The 18,222-nt window shown below is 50.3% G+C and overlaps 1 protein-coding gene across 1 annotated transcript in view; it reads left to right on the plus strand.

Moving 5' to 3' along the window:
- NPAS2 (neuronal PAS domain protein 2) overlaps positions 1-18,222 on the plus strand; it is a 182,538-nt gene that overhangs the window by 149,721 nt on the left and 14,595 nt on the right. The window contains exons 8-15 of the mRNA XM_012740460.2: positions 4,379-4,497; positions 5,212-5,294; positions 6,021-6,127; positions 8,134-8,281; positions 10,727-10,811; positions 13,589-13,727; positions 14,241-14,350; positions 16,480-16,569. Coding sequence (XP_012595914.2) covers positions 4,379-4,497; positions 5,212-5,294; positions 6,021-6,127; positions 8,134-8,281; positions 10,727-10,811; positions 13,589-13,727; positions 14,241-14,350; positions 16,480-16,569 — 881 coding nt within the window. The remainder of the gene's footprint in view (positions 1-4,378; positions 4,498-5,211; positions 5,295-6,020; positions 6,128-8,133; positions 8,282-10,726; positions 10,812-13,588; positions 13,728-14,240; positions 14,351-16,479; positions 16,570-18,222) is intronic.

Genomic DNA, 18,222 nt, shown 5'->3' on the forward strand with positions numbered 1-18,222 from the left:
AGTTCATTCCCTGAGCATACAAATAATTTGGCCCTGTCCACACTAACCATCTACTTGATATCTTCTCAATGCCATTACACTCTTCTGGCCCCCAAACATACTCACTTTAATGCATGTCTGGAGAAAGAAGAAATATTTGAGTAAGACATAATTTCCCTTGAGAGTAATTTTTCAATCCAGTGAATTGGAAACCCCCTACTTTCTCCTGTGGCTCTCACTTTCTCTCCAACATTGCTCTTTCCTGTGCAAAGCAGAACTGGCGGCAGGGAAAGAATCAACAAGCATCACACAAGCAAGGTAGGCAGTACCCCAGGCCAAGAGATGGGCAAGATTATGCTGCTACTGCTCTGCTAAGAGCCTAGTCTCCAGGATATTCGGAACACTTTGGGTCAGGCACACTGCAAGAGTCTGAAAATACTGCTTAATTAGTGGAAGATGATTTCTCATGAATGTGTAGAAAATTATATTCCCTTCAACATTCCAAAGCCATAGATAAAACGTTCAGAGTGTTTTATCACAATGAGATTTAGGAGCTTTATTTTTCCTGGAGCAAAACTCCGTCATCGATTGTTCCACGTCTTCCCAGACATCTATCAGCTTTGTTTTTCATTTGTTGCAAGAAGTGCCGAGAAAGCTATTTGTCACTTTCCTTATGGACTATTAGTGTGTTTTCCTGCAGCCATTGCAACTCATTTATCATAAGCAGGTCATCTCCGATGAGAATACTTAATTGTTCTGACGACTGGACTGATAACCAAGTGGAACAGAGTCAATACATCTCTCCCCGCTTTTTTCCGTTCTTTTGCTCTTAAAGTAACGTTCATTATTAGCATCTGTACGTCTTCCTCGCACCGTCCAGGGCCCTTGTGAAGCAAGTTCTCCACCACCTGAGATCTCACTGCCCCTATGGTCATCTTTATCTCCTCATCAGACAGACTTGGGAGCCAACACCGACATTAGTCATTCTGAGTGTCCACAGAACCTTGGGAATCCCAAGAACACCAGCCCAAGGCAAAACTCGTCCAGGAACTCTGAAATGAGAGACTGTAATGAGAGATTCAGGACTTGGTAACCTGTGACCGTCTTAATAGGAAGACCATAGAGAGAGCACTGTCCCGTATCTCTGCAAGCAGGAGCCCGCGACAGGCACTTGTGCTGTTTCCCATGACGAAGTGGGTATTGCCATGTGCTCACTGGCAGCGCTGTTCTTGCCCAGCCGGCTGCCGGCCAGTGCTATGCTTCAGTAGGGCAGTGAGCTCGCCTGCTGCCAGCGGAGCCCAGAACCCTGTGCTGCAGGCCCCTCCCACAGCTGGCAGAGTAGACGGGCCACCTGCAGCACTAGGGCAGGTTGCACTGCAGAGCAGAGAGGAATCCATCCCCAGGTCCCGAAGCCTGTGCACTAGTTAGTGGCAAGGATGAGATGTTCTCTTCCTGACCTGGGCCTTAGGCTATGGTTCGGATGTGAGATGGAAAGTCGTCTCTCGCGAGATTCATCCAATAAACACCTGCTGAGTACCTGCTGTGTGCAGGACACCTGCTCAGAGCAGGAGACAGAGAACAGGACCCAGTCCCTGCCATGGGAAAGCCTCTGTCTTTAGCTCTTGGCAAGAGTCAGGTCAATTTTGAGTAAATGACTCTAGGGGAGAAACTGCAGCTTTTTTCTATATCATGAGTGGTCAGAGATCTGAGAAAACAGGGCTGTGCCTGCGTATAGTAGTTAATCCTTCTGAGAGGCTCAGGAAGCCAGTTGTAATTAGATATATTCTTTCTATTACTTAAATTGAAACAACTAATTGAATCCTTAATTAATGTCTTCAAACTACCTTGGGATACAAAGTGCCAGAGAAGTTATTCTAAGTGCTAAATATGACTATGAAGTCCAAGGGAGCAGTTTGCTCCTGCGTTGACTCTAGAATATGCAAGAAGGCATGCTGTGCATAAAAGTCATTGCAAGTGCAGTTGGCAAAATGTTTAAATTGTCTCTTCCACTTGGTTTTCCCCCAAGGGTTCCTCCTTGGCCTCTATTAAAACGTTCATCCTTGATTTAGATACTAAGTTTAGATTTAGATACTATCACCCTGATCAAGCCCTCAGTTAAGGTTTTTGATAAGAAAAGCTTATTGAGCACTGAAGTCACTCATTTCTGGGCCCATCTGTAAAATGTCTGGCTTATCACGTGCAGGCTACAAGCAATTATGAAACTTCCCTTTTTGGGGTGCATTTTCATCTTTAAAGCCTTGGAAGTTATAAGAACAGATAAAGCTACCCTGGAAGGAGCCAGGCCAATAGCAGGCTCTGCAGAGCACCCACTTACTGTCCACAGTCTGAGTCTCTGCCACCCTTGAAGTAACAAGGGGTAGGTGTTTCCCACCGCATGATCTTTTTCTGTCCTTGTCACCTCCTCACGGTGAATCAGGAGGAGGGCACTCACTGAGGGAGCACGTGAATTTAATAGCTTAAAGGATCGTTCAAACGAGGCATATCATTCAGAGGTAGACTAAGGGGGCTTTCTCTTAAATTCCTGGGGAGTTCTCGGAAGTTTGCTTGGAAGGTCTTGGTATTCTAAAAGAGTCAAGAGAATTTTATTAGGTCATTATCTGGCTGGGTAATGTCTCCCAGATTCAAGCAGAGAAAGTATTTCACATCTGGGAAAATTTTAAATGTCTTTTTTATTATCATTATGCAGATGTTCACATCTGCACACTCTTCCCTCATGTGGAATTGTTTTTCTTCCCTTTGATAAGTTTCTTGGCTCACCCTACGGATCGATCTGCAGTAGTCTGAGCCAACTCATGACAGATGTAAACTCTCCAGAGACCACTATTTTCCATTTTTGCCCACTTTATATTCATGTTTGGAAACATTAGTATTTATGTGAATGAATTCAGAGAATATGTTTGGCAAAATGAATCTATTCATGTTAGTGGAGAGAGGACCACATGATAGAATCACTTAGAAACCTATAAATATATAAAACAAAAAAAAAATGACTGGAAAGCTCAAATCCAAAGAAAACCTTACAGATTTCACTTTATAATGCATTTAGTTTTCTGATGCTCTATATATTCTTAGTTAAATTGGAAAACATAAGGATGTTTAAGTGCAGAATGTGCAGGAAATAACCAACTCCATTTTAAAAGAAAAAGTAGTGTGGATTATCTACCACGTGGCTCCTCAACCCTGGCTGCACGTTGATAAACCTGTGGAGCTTCGGAAAGTGCTGATGCCCGGGCTTCACGAACCTTGAGTTTCTGATTAGCTGACCTGGGTGGGGCCCAGCAGCCGTGCCCACGGTCCCAGGGGAATCCTGTGTATAGCCCACTTTGAGAATTCTGTGCTTGGTAAGTTAGCCTTTCTCATACTTAGCAGGGTTCTTCCTCCCACTTAGCAAAGTATAGCTGAATTTTTCTCTGGCCTAAAAGGTCAGTCAGTTCTCACGGTCATCCTGAAGGCAGGTCTGCAGCCTCATCTCACAGGGAAGACTCTGCAGGTGCCACCGGAGGGGTGGCCTCGGCACCAGCACCGTGGTGGGTGTGAACCCAGAACAAACCCCCTCTTCCCTGTTGGGACTTGGAGCCCAAAGACCCTGGTGTCTTCCCTGCTCTGTTATTTCTACTCTGAGTGACCTTGGTGAATTATAGATTCTGGGCCTCAGTTTCCTCATCTGTAAAATGAGGGCAGTAGTGCCCTCCCGGACTGGCAAGAATACATAAGGCAACGCAACGGAACAGGTTTTGTCACCTGTGCAGGACTACGGAACTAGTGAGTTTTGTTGTGGACACTGTAAACCTCTGAGGATGGCCCTAGGTCCTGAGGCCATCTCCTCAGTGGTCCAGACCCAGCCTCCACATCCGCCTGGGCTCCCAGGGGGGCCTTCCAGGGCAGAAGCCCTTGAGTCCCAGGCGTGCCAAGGCAAGGGCAGGGACGTGGGGATCAGTGTATGCCCCAGCCTTCCCTGGGACCATCGGTATCAGAAATACTATCTGATTGTGAAACTCACCCTTAAAACACTGGCTGGAATATTTGGACCCTTAATGCAGAACGAGGCTGTCTTCTCATTTTGCAGCACAATGAGCTGTGGAAGTTACAGGCGGTGCAGTGTATCAGTTCCCAGCGTGAACTCGAGTCCCAGCTCTGGCTCCAGCAAGCTGTTTGGCTGCGTGCAAGTTCCTTCACTCTGTGCCTCAGTTTTCTCATCTGTGCAATGGGTCTAATAGTAGTACCTACCTCATCTGATTGTTGTAAGAAGGAAATGAGGTAACATACTGTGCCTAAAGCCCCGGGTGCAGTGCTTGGCTTACAGTAAGTTCCAGGTAGGGGTTGGCTGCTGTCACCAGGTGGGGCTAACCTGTGTGCCTTCTTCTCCCCCACCCCTCAGTGCCTAGCCCCTCCTGTAACGGCTTCGACAGCACCCTTTCGAGACCTTGCCGGGTGCCGCTAGGAAAGGAGGTCTGCTTCATCGCCACCGTGCGCCTGGCAACACCGCAGTTCTTAAAGGCAAGTACCTTTGATGAGAGATGGTTCTTTGCAGGGAGCTGTTACGATTGAGTCACATTTGGGGACGTGGAATTAATTGCCTTTATGAAAGAGGATAAAATCACGGTGAGGTTGTCACCAGCTTTGAAAACCTAAAATGTCTGGTGTCTGTCTGCACACGTGCCCTTCCCCTACCCGGTTTCCCGCAAGCTGTTTTGTTTGATGGGGACATCAGTTGCTAGTCAGCCCGCAGAGATGCCATTTGATGACTCTGTAGATCTTCCCACCTCTCACGCCAGTGTCACCGCCACTCAGGGCAGGAAGGGGTGAGAGCCGGTGTCCGAAAGTCAAGGGTCTGTGTGTATTTTCTCATCCGTGATGGCCTTAACATGTATGGCGTGCACGTTGAGTTAAATGAGTAATTCAAATTCAGATGAAAAGCCATTCGCCACATGTTTACCACACTTCTCGATAATGGGAAGGGCTGGTGTGACATTTTGGCTCCTGGGTATTTTTTCCCCAGCTTGTGAAATAAATTTAGTATCGGCTAATACCGAAATTAGCTACAGATGATGAGTTTCAGTCCAACATGACTTGGAGACTTGCTCGAAACAATTTTAACTTCTGTTACCCACCATGCGTTCCTTCTGAACAAACCCAGGGTGAGCATCTGGCACCCCAAGCAACGTTTTTTTTTTTTTCTTTCTTTCTTTTTTTTCTTCCCTTCCAATACAGGAAATGTGCATAGTTGACGAACCTTTAGAGGAATTCACTTCAAGGCATAGCTTGGAATGGAAATTTTTATTTCTGGATCACAGGTTTGTGAAAAGAAAAACATATTTGGGTTGGGTCCTTCTCAAGTGTTGTTTGAAGGAGCCAGGCTCTCCTTGGGAGAGAAAGTCAGGCCTGGTCTGTAGAAGGAGAAGGGTCCTCTGGCACCAGGAAGGTCGTCCCCAGCCAGGGGGGAGGTGGTGGCCCTTTGACTGCATGTGCCCCGTGTGTGAAAACGCTCTGTGCGTGGGCCGGATGCCTTAGTCTGGAGGCATCTTTGGACTAGTCCCTGCTCCGGGCTTTCCCAGCCCCCAGTAAGGCAGGAGCAGATGTCAGAGAAACCTCTCATCTTTTTTCTTTCAACACCCTTTGATCCTGTAGCCCAATTTTTATTCTTTGTTTTGTAACATTATTCACAGTTTAAGAACTAAAGATCTCCTCTCCCCGCCCTTTAATTTTTTATTGCACTTTGGTGTTGGGCCGACCCGATCTATCGCTGCTTTTCATTATCCAGTAGTAATAAAGTTTATTATTATTTGGGCTGGGTTATCCCAAGGGAAGGCACTATCTTGCTGCCAGAAAAAGAGTTGAGCCTTCGGAAAACACAGCCTCCCTGGTTTTGACTGCTGCAAAGTTATTTTCCTCCCCTCGTCCTTGAAATGTGAGGCCTCAACGTGCAGACCGTACCCTGCCCACTTGAAAGGTACAGCCACCATGGTGAGCCCTGCCTTGTGTGTCCTGTCCGCTGACAAATGCCCCTGGTCCTTGTGCAGAGCCCCTCCAATCATAGGATACCTGCCCTTCGAAGTGCTGGGGACCTCGGGCTATGACTACTACCACATCGATGACCTGGAGCTCCTGGCCAGGTGCCACCAGCACTGTGAGTACCTCTGGTGTGGGGGCCCTGGCCTCACTCCCCGGGGGCCGGACCGCAGGGCTCTGGGCCTCCAGAACTCTTCTCGTTGCCTCCTTCGTCTTTGAGGTGGGGAACTTGGTTTTCTCTGCCTAAAAGATCTAGAGACATCTTTTAGGCCCTTGTCTGCATTTACCCTCATGTTGTGGCTTAACCCGGAATTGACTTTGCCCCAAACCCCAGCACCTTCCGGGTATCACCCAGATAGGCACACTATTTAATCCTAATTAAGAAATAAGACAATGCCAGGAATTTTTGTTTGTTTGTTTTAAGTTATGCAGTACGTTTCAAAGACAAAATACTGAATTGACATGACTGTTCTTTTGTCAGCAGACATGTACTGGTCACCAAGGACAGGCCAGATTCTGAGCTGGGCCTGGCAGGCACGTGAAGGTGGTGGGCATCTTCTTGCGGCCCTGCAGGGCAGGATCTGCTGGGAAAGCCAGAAATAGGTGGCTTGGTAGGATGTTGTCGGTGCAAGGACGGGGGTGTGCACAGGATATTGGGGCGGTCAGGAGGCCCCTCACACAGCTGTTGGGACCTGTCATGGAAGGCTCTCTGCCACAGGAGAGGGGAACACATTGGCCAACATGGGATTAGGACTTATAAAAGTAGGGCAGTGAGAATTATGCATTTGTTCCATCTCTCGCTTAGCAAGAGGAGCCAAAATTAAGCCATATTTTCAGTGCCAACTTTTAGCTTTGAACAGGAACATTTGTAGTAACATCGACCTGTGGATCCCGATACACGAATTGACCAGTAACATTGCACTTTAACAGATGCCTTGTCTGTGATACCCATTGGAACTTTCTCTTCCATGCTGTTCTTGTTGAAGGAAGAACAGGCTTGAGTTCCATCTGGATCGGCCGCTGTAATTTTAGGCTCATTTTTAAAACTCCATCCTCAGAGTGCAATCCCAGGACCAGCTGCATCGGACCCCCGGGGAGTCTGCTGGACTTGCAGAATCTCAGCTCCCCTCCCAATCCTCCCCCCATGGTAGAATCAGGTCTGCTGAATCACAGTGTGCATTTTAACAAGATCCCCGAGTGACTCGTGAGCACGTTAAAATTTGAGAATCACGACTGGTTTACACCTTTCGTTGCTTCTGACTCTTCTAACAGAGAAAAGCCACTTGGGTTGAAGAATTACATCCAGCATTTGAAAGGCTCGCCCCGTGGCTGGGCAAGAAAGATGTTCTTGCTCTCTTGAGCCCACACCCTTGCTCTGCTGGGCATCTTTCCTCTGCAGAGTCAGTGGCTCCTTTTGTTAGGTTTAGTTTCCTAGTTAGATTGATCTTGACCATTTGACTAAAGAGGTGTCAAATTCCCAAATTGTTCTTCTTCTTCAGATGCATGGCCCAGCTTTCTGCCCTGTCCAGGCTAATACACCGTCAGCATCCGTTTTGTTCCAGATGCCCATGAGGAACCACCAGACGTAACTTGAAGGGGCTCCAGGCAGCTCTGGGGCCAGGGAGGCCTGGAGTGGTGCCAAACGTACCAGACTCTGTATTTGAGACCTGTGTAGACTCAACATGACCTGCCCTCTGACAGCCACAGAGTCTGTCCAGAGGTCACTGGTGGTCTGTTTGGGGTCCAGTTCTCCCTGTGTCTGGGTGCTCCCTCCTGGGCTTGGTGCCTGCAGCCCCCAAAACAGCTCCACCTGCAGTGGGAAGATGAACACCAGGAAAACCTGGGCCTCTTTTTAATTAAACCTCCAGTTTGAAAGTCTTTGCATATCTGCCTTTATTTGAAGATTTTCTTTTTATGCTTTTGAGCATTTGGGAAAATATGTGAATCACTCTTCTATCATTTAAGAATTCATTATAGTTTACCACGATCCTGACAGTCCCTTAAAATACAGTGCGACCAGGGAAATAAGCCATGTTGGTATTGTCTTTTTAAACGCTTGTGTTAGAAAAAAGATGACATCCGTGTTAACATTTGTTAGATGCACAATCCATTTCCTACCAACAGTGATGCAGTTTGGCAAAGGGAAGTCGTGTTGCTACCGGTTCCTGACCAAAGGCCAGCAGTGGATCTGGCTGCAGACTCACTACTACATCACCTACCACCAGTGGAACTCCAAGCCCGAGTTCATCGTGTGCACACACTCGGTGGTCAGGTGCGTGTGGGCAGGCGGCAGGTGCGGGCTGCATCCTTGCCGCGCGTGGGAGGGGTGCCGAGGCCCCTGCCGGCCGAGCCAGAGCAGCAGCTGCCTCGGGTGTTGCCAGTTTCTGGGGATCAAGCCCGGACTGTCCTCAACATACACTTAACAGCACAATTCCCGGAGCTCAGCTGCCCTCCAGGTACACGCGGCCCTGTCCGCCCGGGGCTGAGACTGCTTTCAAGCATGCAGCCGGGCCCCTGTGAAAGCCTCCCGGACGCTCGCAGGCTGCCAGGGTATTGCTTAGTAAGTTACTGCTTCACTGACCTACTTGCATATTTTCCCTCTTCTCCATCCATCCCCCAGCCGTCCCTTGTTGCTGCTTTGAGAAGAAAATTTAAATTTCGCCTCTAAATAACTCAAACACACACTCCCCTTTATTTTTAATGCTTTAAAAACCCCTGCTGGCAACTGAGGCAGTGCTGGGAAAAACAGCCGGGCTGCCGGTGGCAGCGGGTCCCCCCTGGTCCTTGGTGGCCTCAGGGAGCCTCAGCCCAGGGCAGGTGAGCAGCACGGCCAGCGTCTCATAGACCCAGCCTTGCCGGGCCACGGCCCGGAGGTGGAGGAGAAAAGTCTTCCTCTCTGCCCCACTACAGAAACTTTAATAACATAAATCAGTTTTAAGCTGGTCTAGAGAAGAGCCTTTAAGAAAGAGCAAAGAAAGGAAGGTTCGAGGGATGGCATTTCATCTTTGCAATCAGTGTCACTTGATTTCGTCATTGTGCACACACCATGGAGTGTACATACACACACCTAGATGGTACGGTCCACCACACTCCTAGTATAGCCTGTTGTTGCCGGGCTGCAAACCCGTATGGCCTGGTACTGCACTCAGTACCATAGGCAGTTGAGACACAGTGGTAAGGATTTGTAGATCTAAACATATCTGAAAACACAGAAAAGCTGCAGTAAAACACAGTGTTGTGATCTTATGGGACCACTGTTGTGCAGGACTGAGACGTCATTATACAGCGCATGACTGTGTGCGTACATAACAGACCGATGTGGACAGACAGATACTGCACACAGCCCCATACAGACACGCAGTCACCAAGTCAGTCACTCTTCTTTAGTATTCGGGACAGGAGAAATGCTGGTTTTCCTCGGCCAGCGGCCGTGGTCCCGTTTCAACCACTGCTGCCCACGCTGAAGGACTTGACGCAGCCAGTGGTCTGGGACTCTGTGGCCATGCTCTGTGGTCCACATTTGCACCTCCACTCGCCTAATTCATGACTATTCACCCTTCAGAGCAGAGATTAAGTGTCACTGTCTCACTGCCACCGGCCGGCTGGGCTCTGTCAGGGTACCCTTCACCCCAGGGAAGTCCAATATCGACCACACCTCCTTCCTCAGTCTCCACCCTCCCCGGCTCTTCCCCTCCATCTTCCACCTCCCAAATCCTAGAAAGAAACTCTCAGAGAAAGGCGGGAGGGGACAGAGAGAATAAATAAGATGACAAGGGGCTGGGCGCGGTGGCTCACGCCTGTGATCTTAGCACTCAGGGAGGCTGAGGCGGCGGATTGCTCGAGGTCAGGAGTTCGAAACCAGCCTGAGCAAGAGCGAGACCCCGTCTCTACTATAAATAGAAAGAAATTAATTGGCCAACTAATATATATAGAAAAAATTAGCCGGGCATGGTGGTGCATGCCTGTAGTCCCAGCTACTCGGAAGGCTGAGGCAGGAGGATCGTTTGAGCCCAGGAGTTTGAGGTTGCTGTGAGCTAGGCTGATGCCACAGCACTCACTCTAGCCTGGGCAACAAAGCGAGACTCTGTCTCAAAAAAAAAAAAATAAAATAAGGTGACAAGCATTCCGGAGGCCCAAGAGCTATGTCATTCCCGAGCCCTCCCTGCACAAACAGGGCATGGGCATAGCGGGTCACCGCGTTGAGTAGATTTACCCACGCTGTTGAAAACGTGGGCTTGTGTAGGCTCATCAGTGGTCTGAGCCTGGCTGGTTCTGGGCTCGCCTGAGAGGAAACTTTCTGAGAAATGTAATTACTACAAAGTTTTGTGTCACTCTTCCATATGCACAGTCCAGACTGAGCAGGTTTTAAGAAAGGCTTTTCTAATTATTTAAAGGCGGAAGCTCATCCCGGAGACGAAAATGTGTTTTTAAAGACATTACAATTGGAGATTTCAGAGGAGTAGAAAGAATAGGAAAGGAGAGAGGAATAAAAACATCCTGGAAATAAAAAATATGTTGAATGTAATATTAGAAATCCCTCCGGTGGAATTTAGGCAGGGAATGAAACTCATTCAGACGAGTAAGAGACCGGGCTCCTCTCTGCCGACTGTTCTGGGGTGGGTGTTATGCAGAGAACCTCGATGTTTCTCGAAGCTTGTTCTGGCATTGTCACCTGGAATGTCCCTCCTCCACTGTGGCCTCTTAATTCCCTGAGCAGTTACGCGGACGTCCGGGTGGAGAGGAGGCAGGAGCTGGCGTTGGAAGACCCGCCGTCGGAGGCCATCCACCCCTCAGCACTAAAGGTAGGGATGCCCTTCCACCCCGCACCCCACCAGGAGGATAAAGGCACACACTGGCTGGCTAGAACCTCCCCAGAGCAGTCACGCTGAAAACAGTAATGAGACACCCAGAGCAGGTTCTGTGGACTGAGCTCTCGTTCCGCCCCCGTGGGGTTCAGAGTGTTTCTTGAGCATCTGCTTATCTGCCCCTCACGACAGTCCTGTGAGGCGGGCACTGTCATTGTCCTCGTCCTTTAGAGGAGGCGTAGCTAATACAGAGGAGTTAGCTACGCACCCAAGTGCACCCCAGAGCTAGAATTCTCAGAGCTGGGTTAGAAACAGCCTTGGGACTCAAAGCATCGTCCGTCCGGCAGCTTTGCAGTTTTACAAGGATGATACAGTAAGTCCACTTTGCATCTCCCTCCCCCGCAGACACAGAGCTGGGAGTTATTCCAACACCTGCTGAGGCGTGGAATGATTCCCGGCCTTAGCCTCAGGGCCACGGCACTGCCTCTGAGACTCAGGCACCCTGTGGGCAGAGAATGCCCGACACGCTCTCCGTGTCCCCAGGAAGGTGCACTTTCTATTGGGTGACCGGGGTCTTGGAGCCAGCTGTGTGTCGGGGGGCACTACTGTGAAGAGACACAAAGCCCATTACCCCCTTCCTTCCCTGCCCTGAGCCCTCGGGTCCTCTCTGCCCGCCCAGGCTTCCCCCGGTTTGTCAGACAACACGAGACAATCTTGGCGACCATCTGCAAGTAGACCAGAGCCCTATTCCTCAGAGCTCGTTCTTAAAGCAGACACAGATGTTGGAAGGAAAAAAAAAGGAGAAAACAAGAAAAGGAGGAAGTGTTGTTGTCGTTCATCATAGCTAAGAAGCTGTCGACTGGAAGCTCCACCATGATTTTTATCTCCCACTAAGAAAGAAAATGCTGCCAATTGATTCGTGAAATAAGGATTTCTTTTCATCAGTAGAGGGACACATCTCAGTTGCAGATATGTTCAAATGAGAGGGGGCTGCCCCTTAGAATTGATGAAGTTCAAGTTCCAGGGTGTCCAGGGAGCTAGAATCCAGAGTCTTGGACCACCGAGGCTGTTTCTAACCCAGCTCTGTGAGTTCTAGCTCTGGGGTGCACTTGGGTGCGTAGCTAACTCCTCTAGCAGCAGTGGTTCAGCCTTAGCCTGTCTGTGGTCAAACAAAAGCATCTCTCAGCCCCTGAGGACCACACTGGGAGGAAGGAGAGATCAGAGAGCAGCGGTGTCTTTGCAGAGCCTCCCCGGCTGGCGTGCAACACGGTGGGACATTATATGGTGATTCATCACCAAGCACACTGATAGGACACAGCTGTCGTTGTTTATGGAAGTGTTTATTACCCAGCTCTGCCACCTAATACATCATGTATCATGTGAGAGGACGGAATTAAGCTGTTAATAGGCAGGTGTTGGACATGCCATACATCATGGCTGAAGAACGGGCGTAAAGCATATCATCCATCAGAAATTCATCACCGAGGCTCCTGATCCTCGGGGAGTCCTGAGCCCTGCAGAGCATCTTCCCATAGAAACACGTGTGTGTGCGAGCACACAAATACAGTCTTGGGTGCCGGGTTAAGAAACCCCTTTACAGTCAAAGCTCCTATGGTGGTATACCAGTTTGTCTTTTTAGTTCCAGATCTGTCACCGACTGTGTTTGTAAAGTGCAGGTTCCCATGCACAAGTGTGATGTGCAGAGATGTCAGTGGCTACAGAAGTTTCTTATCACTTATACTTGCTAGGCTTGTTTCCCTGCTGACTGGGAATATATATTAATAATTTGCCAACAGCCGTGGCCAAGGAACCCCACTCTGAGGGGCCTGGCCTGAGGGAGACTTGACTGAGCAGCCAAGTCCCACAATGACCTTGACCCCGGCACATATAAACACAGCTGGTCATTCTATGCAGCACAGAGGTCTGTAGGTCACGTGTCAGTCACTCCTAACCTGTCTGCACACACACAGTGTCCACCCTCCCTGGAGCCACTTAGACACACGTGCACAGAATTTCAAACCCCAGACTGTGGGCCATAGTGCAGCCCAGGGGACACTGGCAATTCCCATCCTTCTAAGACGAGGTAGGAGAAAGCTCAGGAGGGTGGTCACACCATATTTTCTTTTTTGCCTTAAAAATATCCTATGGCCTCTAAGCCATGGAGGACGGAAAGATGATCCCTCAGGGTCCACCAGTGACAGTTGCTTTGTCATCATGCTGCATTTGAGGCACAGACACCCCGGGAGCCAGGGTCAGTCGGAGCCAGAGGTTGGAAGATAGGCAACCACAGGCCCTTTGCACACCCTCCACTCTGCGGCACCGAGGCTGCAAGGGAGGCGATGTGGGAAGTGACCCAGAAAGGTACAGAGGCGTCTGCTCCATGGCATGAGTTCACAGTCCAATGCCAACAGCAGCCTCATTTCTAGAACCTGACTTTTCCCTCTTCTTGGAAAGCCGAGGTGCTGAGTGGTGAGTGACAATTTTATGGAAATAGTAAAAGGCAAAGTCAGTTGTTAAAAATCTACAAAAATCAAAATAAAAGGTGAGAAAGTGTGATAAATACTGCTGACAGGCTACACTCCTCTCAGTGACTTCTAGATGGCACGTATGTGTGTAGACTCCGCCCAAGTATGCTTGGAATTGTCCCCAGGTAGCTGTGCTGTGTGTCTCAACGGCTTCCAAATGTGTCTATTAATATGCATTTAGAACCAAAGTCACGGCCATGCATTCACATCATCCTGATGCTGAAACGCAGATGTGTGTGCCTGTTTCAGGACAAGGGCTCAGGCCTGGAACCTCAGCAGCACTTTAACCCACTTGACGTGGGCACCTCCGTCAACGCCAGCCATTCACCGTCGGCGTCCTCAAGGAGTTCCCACAAGTCCTCGCACACAGCCCCGTCTGAACCCACCTGTGAGTGCGATTCCGTGGATGGGGAGTGGGATGGGGGTTCCCCACCAGGCCAGCGGGCACAGAGTCCCTCGAGGGCCCCGGGCCTGAGTCGACGCAGGGCAGTCCATGCCTCCAACACAGAACTTGTGCCGTTCACACCCCTCATTTCCTTTCCCACTAACTTCCCACCTGCCGGTCACCTGTCTACACTCTGGCACCTCCATTACAGCATCCAGTAGAGACATGAAGTAGTGGGCACACAGATCAGGTAGCTCTGGAAAGGTGTTTGAGCAGGCAGGTGGTTGGACCAAGCGGTGGCGATGAAGGCCCGGGATTGTTTGTGGTGTCTTCTCCCTGCTCCCAGGCTGGGGTTTTGTGGCTCAGATAAAGCACCTCCACCCCTGGTGGGCTTCCTTCGTCAGAGGTTCCAGCGAAGCTCTGTGCTGTGCACATCCTAGTCACCGTCCCCCTCTTTGGATGGGAGAGCTGGTAAGTGTGTGCGAGTCAGGAAGGTAACTCATTGCTTTCTTATAGCCACTCCGACCAAGCTGATGGCTGAGGCCAGCACCCCGGCTTTGCCAAGATCGGCCACCCTGCCCCAAGAGTTACCCATGCCCGGGCTCAGCCAGGCAGCCACGATGCCGGTATGTGTGTGACCCCAAACTTCTCGACAGGGGTACGCCACAGTGTGGCGGGGGCTGCAAAGCACGAGCAACCTGCTGCCTCTTCCCGGAGAATCAGCTTTACTTAAGGATTGAGAGTGTGGGGTGGCAGATGGGGGTGGGAAGTTAAGTAATTTAATTGGCAGCTAATTTTAAACATTTTTATGACAAAATTAACATGGATGTATATCCACAGGGTACAGAATCCAAGTGAATTTTAAAGATAAAACACAAACCTGCCATCCTGGGGCCTCTGGGGTACATGGTTAGGACCCCTTTACCATCTTGAATCCTATTTCATGCCAGTGAAAATGTTCGAGAAGCTTAATGTCAACAAAAATGTACCTCTGCATGTATCAGCCAATGGCCCTGCTGTGTGCCAGACCCTTCCAGAATGTCAGGGAACGACTGGCCTCTTAGAAAACACACGGACTGTATGTGAAGTCGTTGACGTCCAACGCTGTGGTCATCTATTGCCGTGTCCGAACCACACGTAACTGAGAGGCATAAAGCAACCATCATTTGTCTTGTCCATGGAGTCTGGGTCAGGAATTCAGAAAGGGCACAGTCAGGACAGCTCTGCTGCGCCCCTTGGTGTTGGGGGCCTCGTGGGCCCAGGCCAGACAGTCCACATCCCAAATGGTGCCTGCATGTGAATGTCTGGCACCCGGGCTGGGGTTGCTGAAGACGGGGCTCGGCCGAGGCCATCCAGCGTGGACGTGTGTGGGCCTCTCCAAGCCTTGGGCTGCCCCTTGGCGTGGCAGCTGGATTCCACGAGGGCCAGGCAGGGGCTGTATGGCCTTTGGTGACTTAGCCTTGGAAGTCACAGAGTGTCAGCCCTGCCATACCTCTGGGTCAAAGCCATCACAGATCACCCATTGAGAGGGACATAGACCTCCAGTCCTAGCTGGGAGAAATGTCCAGGAATTTTAAGGGCTACATCCAGATAGTTGCCAGACACCTGCCACCATCCTCATTGACACCGTGAGATGGAGTGAATGAGCCACCTTCCTCTGGCCGTCACCGTGAAGGTTATGCACACCCTGCTTGAGGAGCACGGGTGACACTTTTTTTTCCCAATAGAACATGACCAGGACTACTTTCCCCCTCTATAGGCACCTCGAGGTGCACTTGTAAGTTGGGACTGTCCTGCATCCAGAATCCTTCCTGTCAGTGCAACCTGGTGACGGTGGCCACAGTGGTGGCCCGACTTCTTCCATTTCCTCCCAGCCATTCAGGGAGACACAGGACAGCCCGGGCCAGCTCTGGTCAGCCCCACGCCTGGGAATTCTCACTCAGAACAAGGTCCCCTGTTTCTTCTCCTGCCAATGCTGTCCTGGGTGACACTTTCCATCCGAGCTGCTCTTTATAGCCCTTTAAGGATTGGAGCAGTTTGGGAATAACTTCAGAAGGTTCCTTCCACTTTTCTTGTAAAAACTCCAGTAGCCCACGATGCTGAGGGTTCCTCTTCTTGTCTATGCACATGGTCTTCTCCCCACCGCCACCGCCCCTAGGGATCACGCAGCCAGGATGTGACTCCGCTGGCTTCCCCGGACTCTCTCCAGAGCTTCCAGGTGGAGGCTGGTGAAACTGCCCCAGTCCTCACCGCCTGGATGAGTTCATGGGCACAGACACGCATCACCGTTAGCAGCAAGCACAAAGGATAAGGGCATGCAGGAGCCACCCTGGCTGTGGGTGCACCCCATTCTCACTGCGGGGTGGCCCTGCTGGGAATTCATCCATTTGGGAGAAGGGAGAAGAGCAACCAAACCCACCTCAGCTAGAGTCTGGAACAGGAGGCAGGGAAGGGGCGTGGAGCGCAGCCACCAGCTTGGGCAGGTAGCAGCGGCCGTGCAGAGCACCCCGTGGTGGGGAGGAATCGTGGACCCCGCGTGGTTCAAAGGCCACCGGTACCAGCTGTGTGTCCGCTCTGACCGCATGCACATGCTGGCAGTGCAGCCAGGAACGGCTCCCTGTGCCTTCTAGAAGTCTTCACCCTCGTGCAGAAGGGCCTCCTTTAAGCCAGACAACCTGGCCAACCAAGCAAGAGCATCCCCGCACCCCTGGGGCGGCCAGAAGCAGGGTTAATGGGGCCCCTTTTTCTTCCCCAGGCTCCTCTGCCTTCCCCGTCGACCTGTGACCTCACACAGCAGCTGCTGCCCCAGACCATCCTGCAGAGCCCGCCTGCTCCCATGGCACAGGTGAGCCCGGGACTCGGGAGGGGGCAGCACTTCCTCAAGTCAGAAGCGCGTGGGCGTGTTGTGCTGACGTGTGTCACACACGAAGGTGCTAGCCGAGGCTCTGTCTCGGGGCCTGTTCCTCCCAAGGTGCACTCGGGGCATGGTGAGCCATGCACTTCATCCTGCACCCCTCCTCTTCTGCCATCCTTGTCCTCTCCTGAGACACCCTCCACGTTCTTTCCTCCAGTGTCTGTGCCAGTCCTTTTAACAACCTCTGTTCATCTCTCTGCCACTTTTCCACGTTGCTCTCATTTTTTTCATGACTCCAAATTGGCCATGTTTCAGAAAAGGCCTCAATTAGGCCAAATATCATAGGAAAACTCTGAAAAGATTTAAAAGCTGTGAGTTCAATACTATAAATATCACATTTGTTTTCAGAAAAGAAAAAGAAAGAGGGGGAGCGGATTACGGCTTTGCTGAGTAATTCTTTCCTTGCTTCAACAACATTCAGCGAGTTACTATTTGGGTCAGCGAGCAAACGACGTGTTAGGGATGCAAAGATGTCGCTCAGCCCTTGCGTTTAGTGCTGGGAGTTAGAGAGAGAGATGGCATATGCACAGAGAAAGACGCCACCCAGGGCAGGGCGTATGTTTTTATAGAACCAGTCATAAAATATTCTGCCTAGGCACGTCCGGCGTGGCTTCCTAGAAGAGGTGGCATTTGAGTTGGCCCTAGAAGGATGGGTAGGAGGTGGCCACATGAAGAAGTAGGGGGATGGCAGGGGAGAGGGACCTGGCATGTGCTTTAGCAGGAAGTTACGAGCACGCCTGACAAGCCTGGGCCTGGGCGAGAGGCCCAACACAGGGGCCACTCAGTCTGTGGTCCCTGGGAGCAGCTGAGCGCATTGGCGTGTGCTTTGCCAAGGCCGGAGCTCTGACTTCAGTTCCCTCGTGGGGTTATTTGGCTCGGCCCCAGGCCCTTGCCACACGCTAGACCTGGGTCCCAGGCAGCAAGCAGTTCACCAGACTCTTTGACAGTCAGAGTGTGGCCTTCTCTGTCTTGGTGCACATCTCTCAGCACTGATGAAAACTATTTCCCAACATACGCCCTCTTAGCGGGGGTCGCTGATATTCCCCTGGAATAAGAAAGACGCATGCTAGCACATGCTTCCTGCTAGAGCTGGGCTTGAGGAGTGAAAGCTACTCATGCAGAGTCTCCTAATTAAAATATTCTATATTCAATCTCCTTCGGCCAAAAAAAAAATCAAAATAATTTTTTTCTCTCCAAATTTCTAAGGCATATTCAGTTTGAAATTAGTAACTTTCTCATTCCAAAAGCACATGAAAGGAGAAGTCCTTTAACTTCTGGATCTTGCATAGTGAAGAATATCTGTTTATAGCCATACTGGTGTGATTAAGGCCCTTTGGAAATTCTAATTTTTCATTTACTGAGCTTCACTTAATAGTAACTGCCCTTAGTCCGTTAGACCTACTATACTTAACAATAGCCGTATTCTGTAAGACACTCCTGAATGATGCTGACTTTTCAAGTCGGATGGTTCTTCTCGTACCCACCCCGAGTGAAACGATGAGATTCTGCGATTTCTCCTTGTTCTGCTCAGGGATGCCACCACTGTAGCAACCTGTCAGGGACTCGGGGGAAACTAAAATCCCA

This window comes from Microcebus murinus, chromosome 3 (genome assembly GCF_040939455.1).
Source record: "Microcebus murinus isolate Inina chromosome 3, M.murinus_Inina_mat1.0, whole genome shotgun sequence".
Lineage (NCBI taxonomy): Eukaryota > Metazoa > Chordata > Mammalia > Primates > Cheirogaleidae > Microcebus > Microcebus murinus.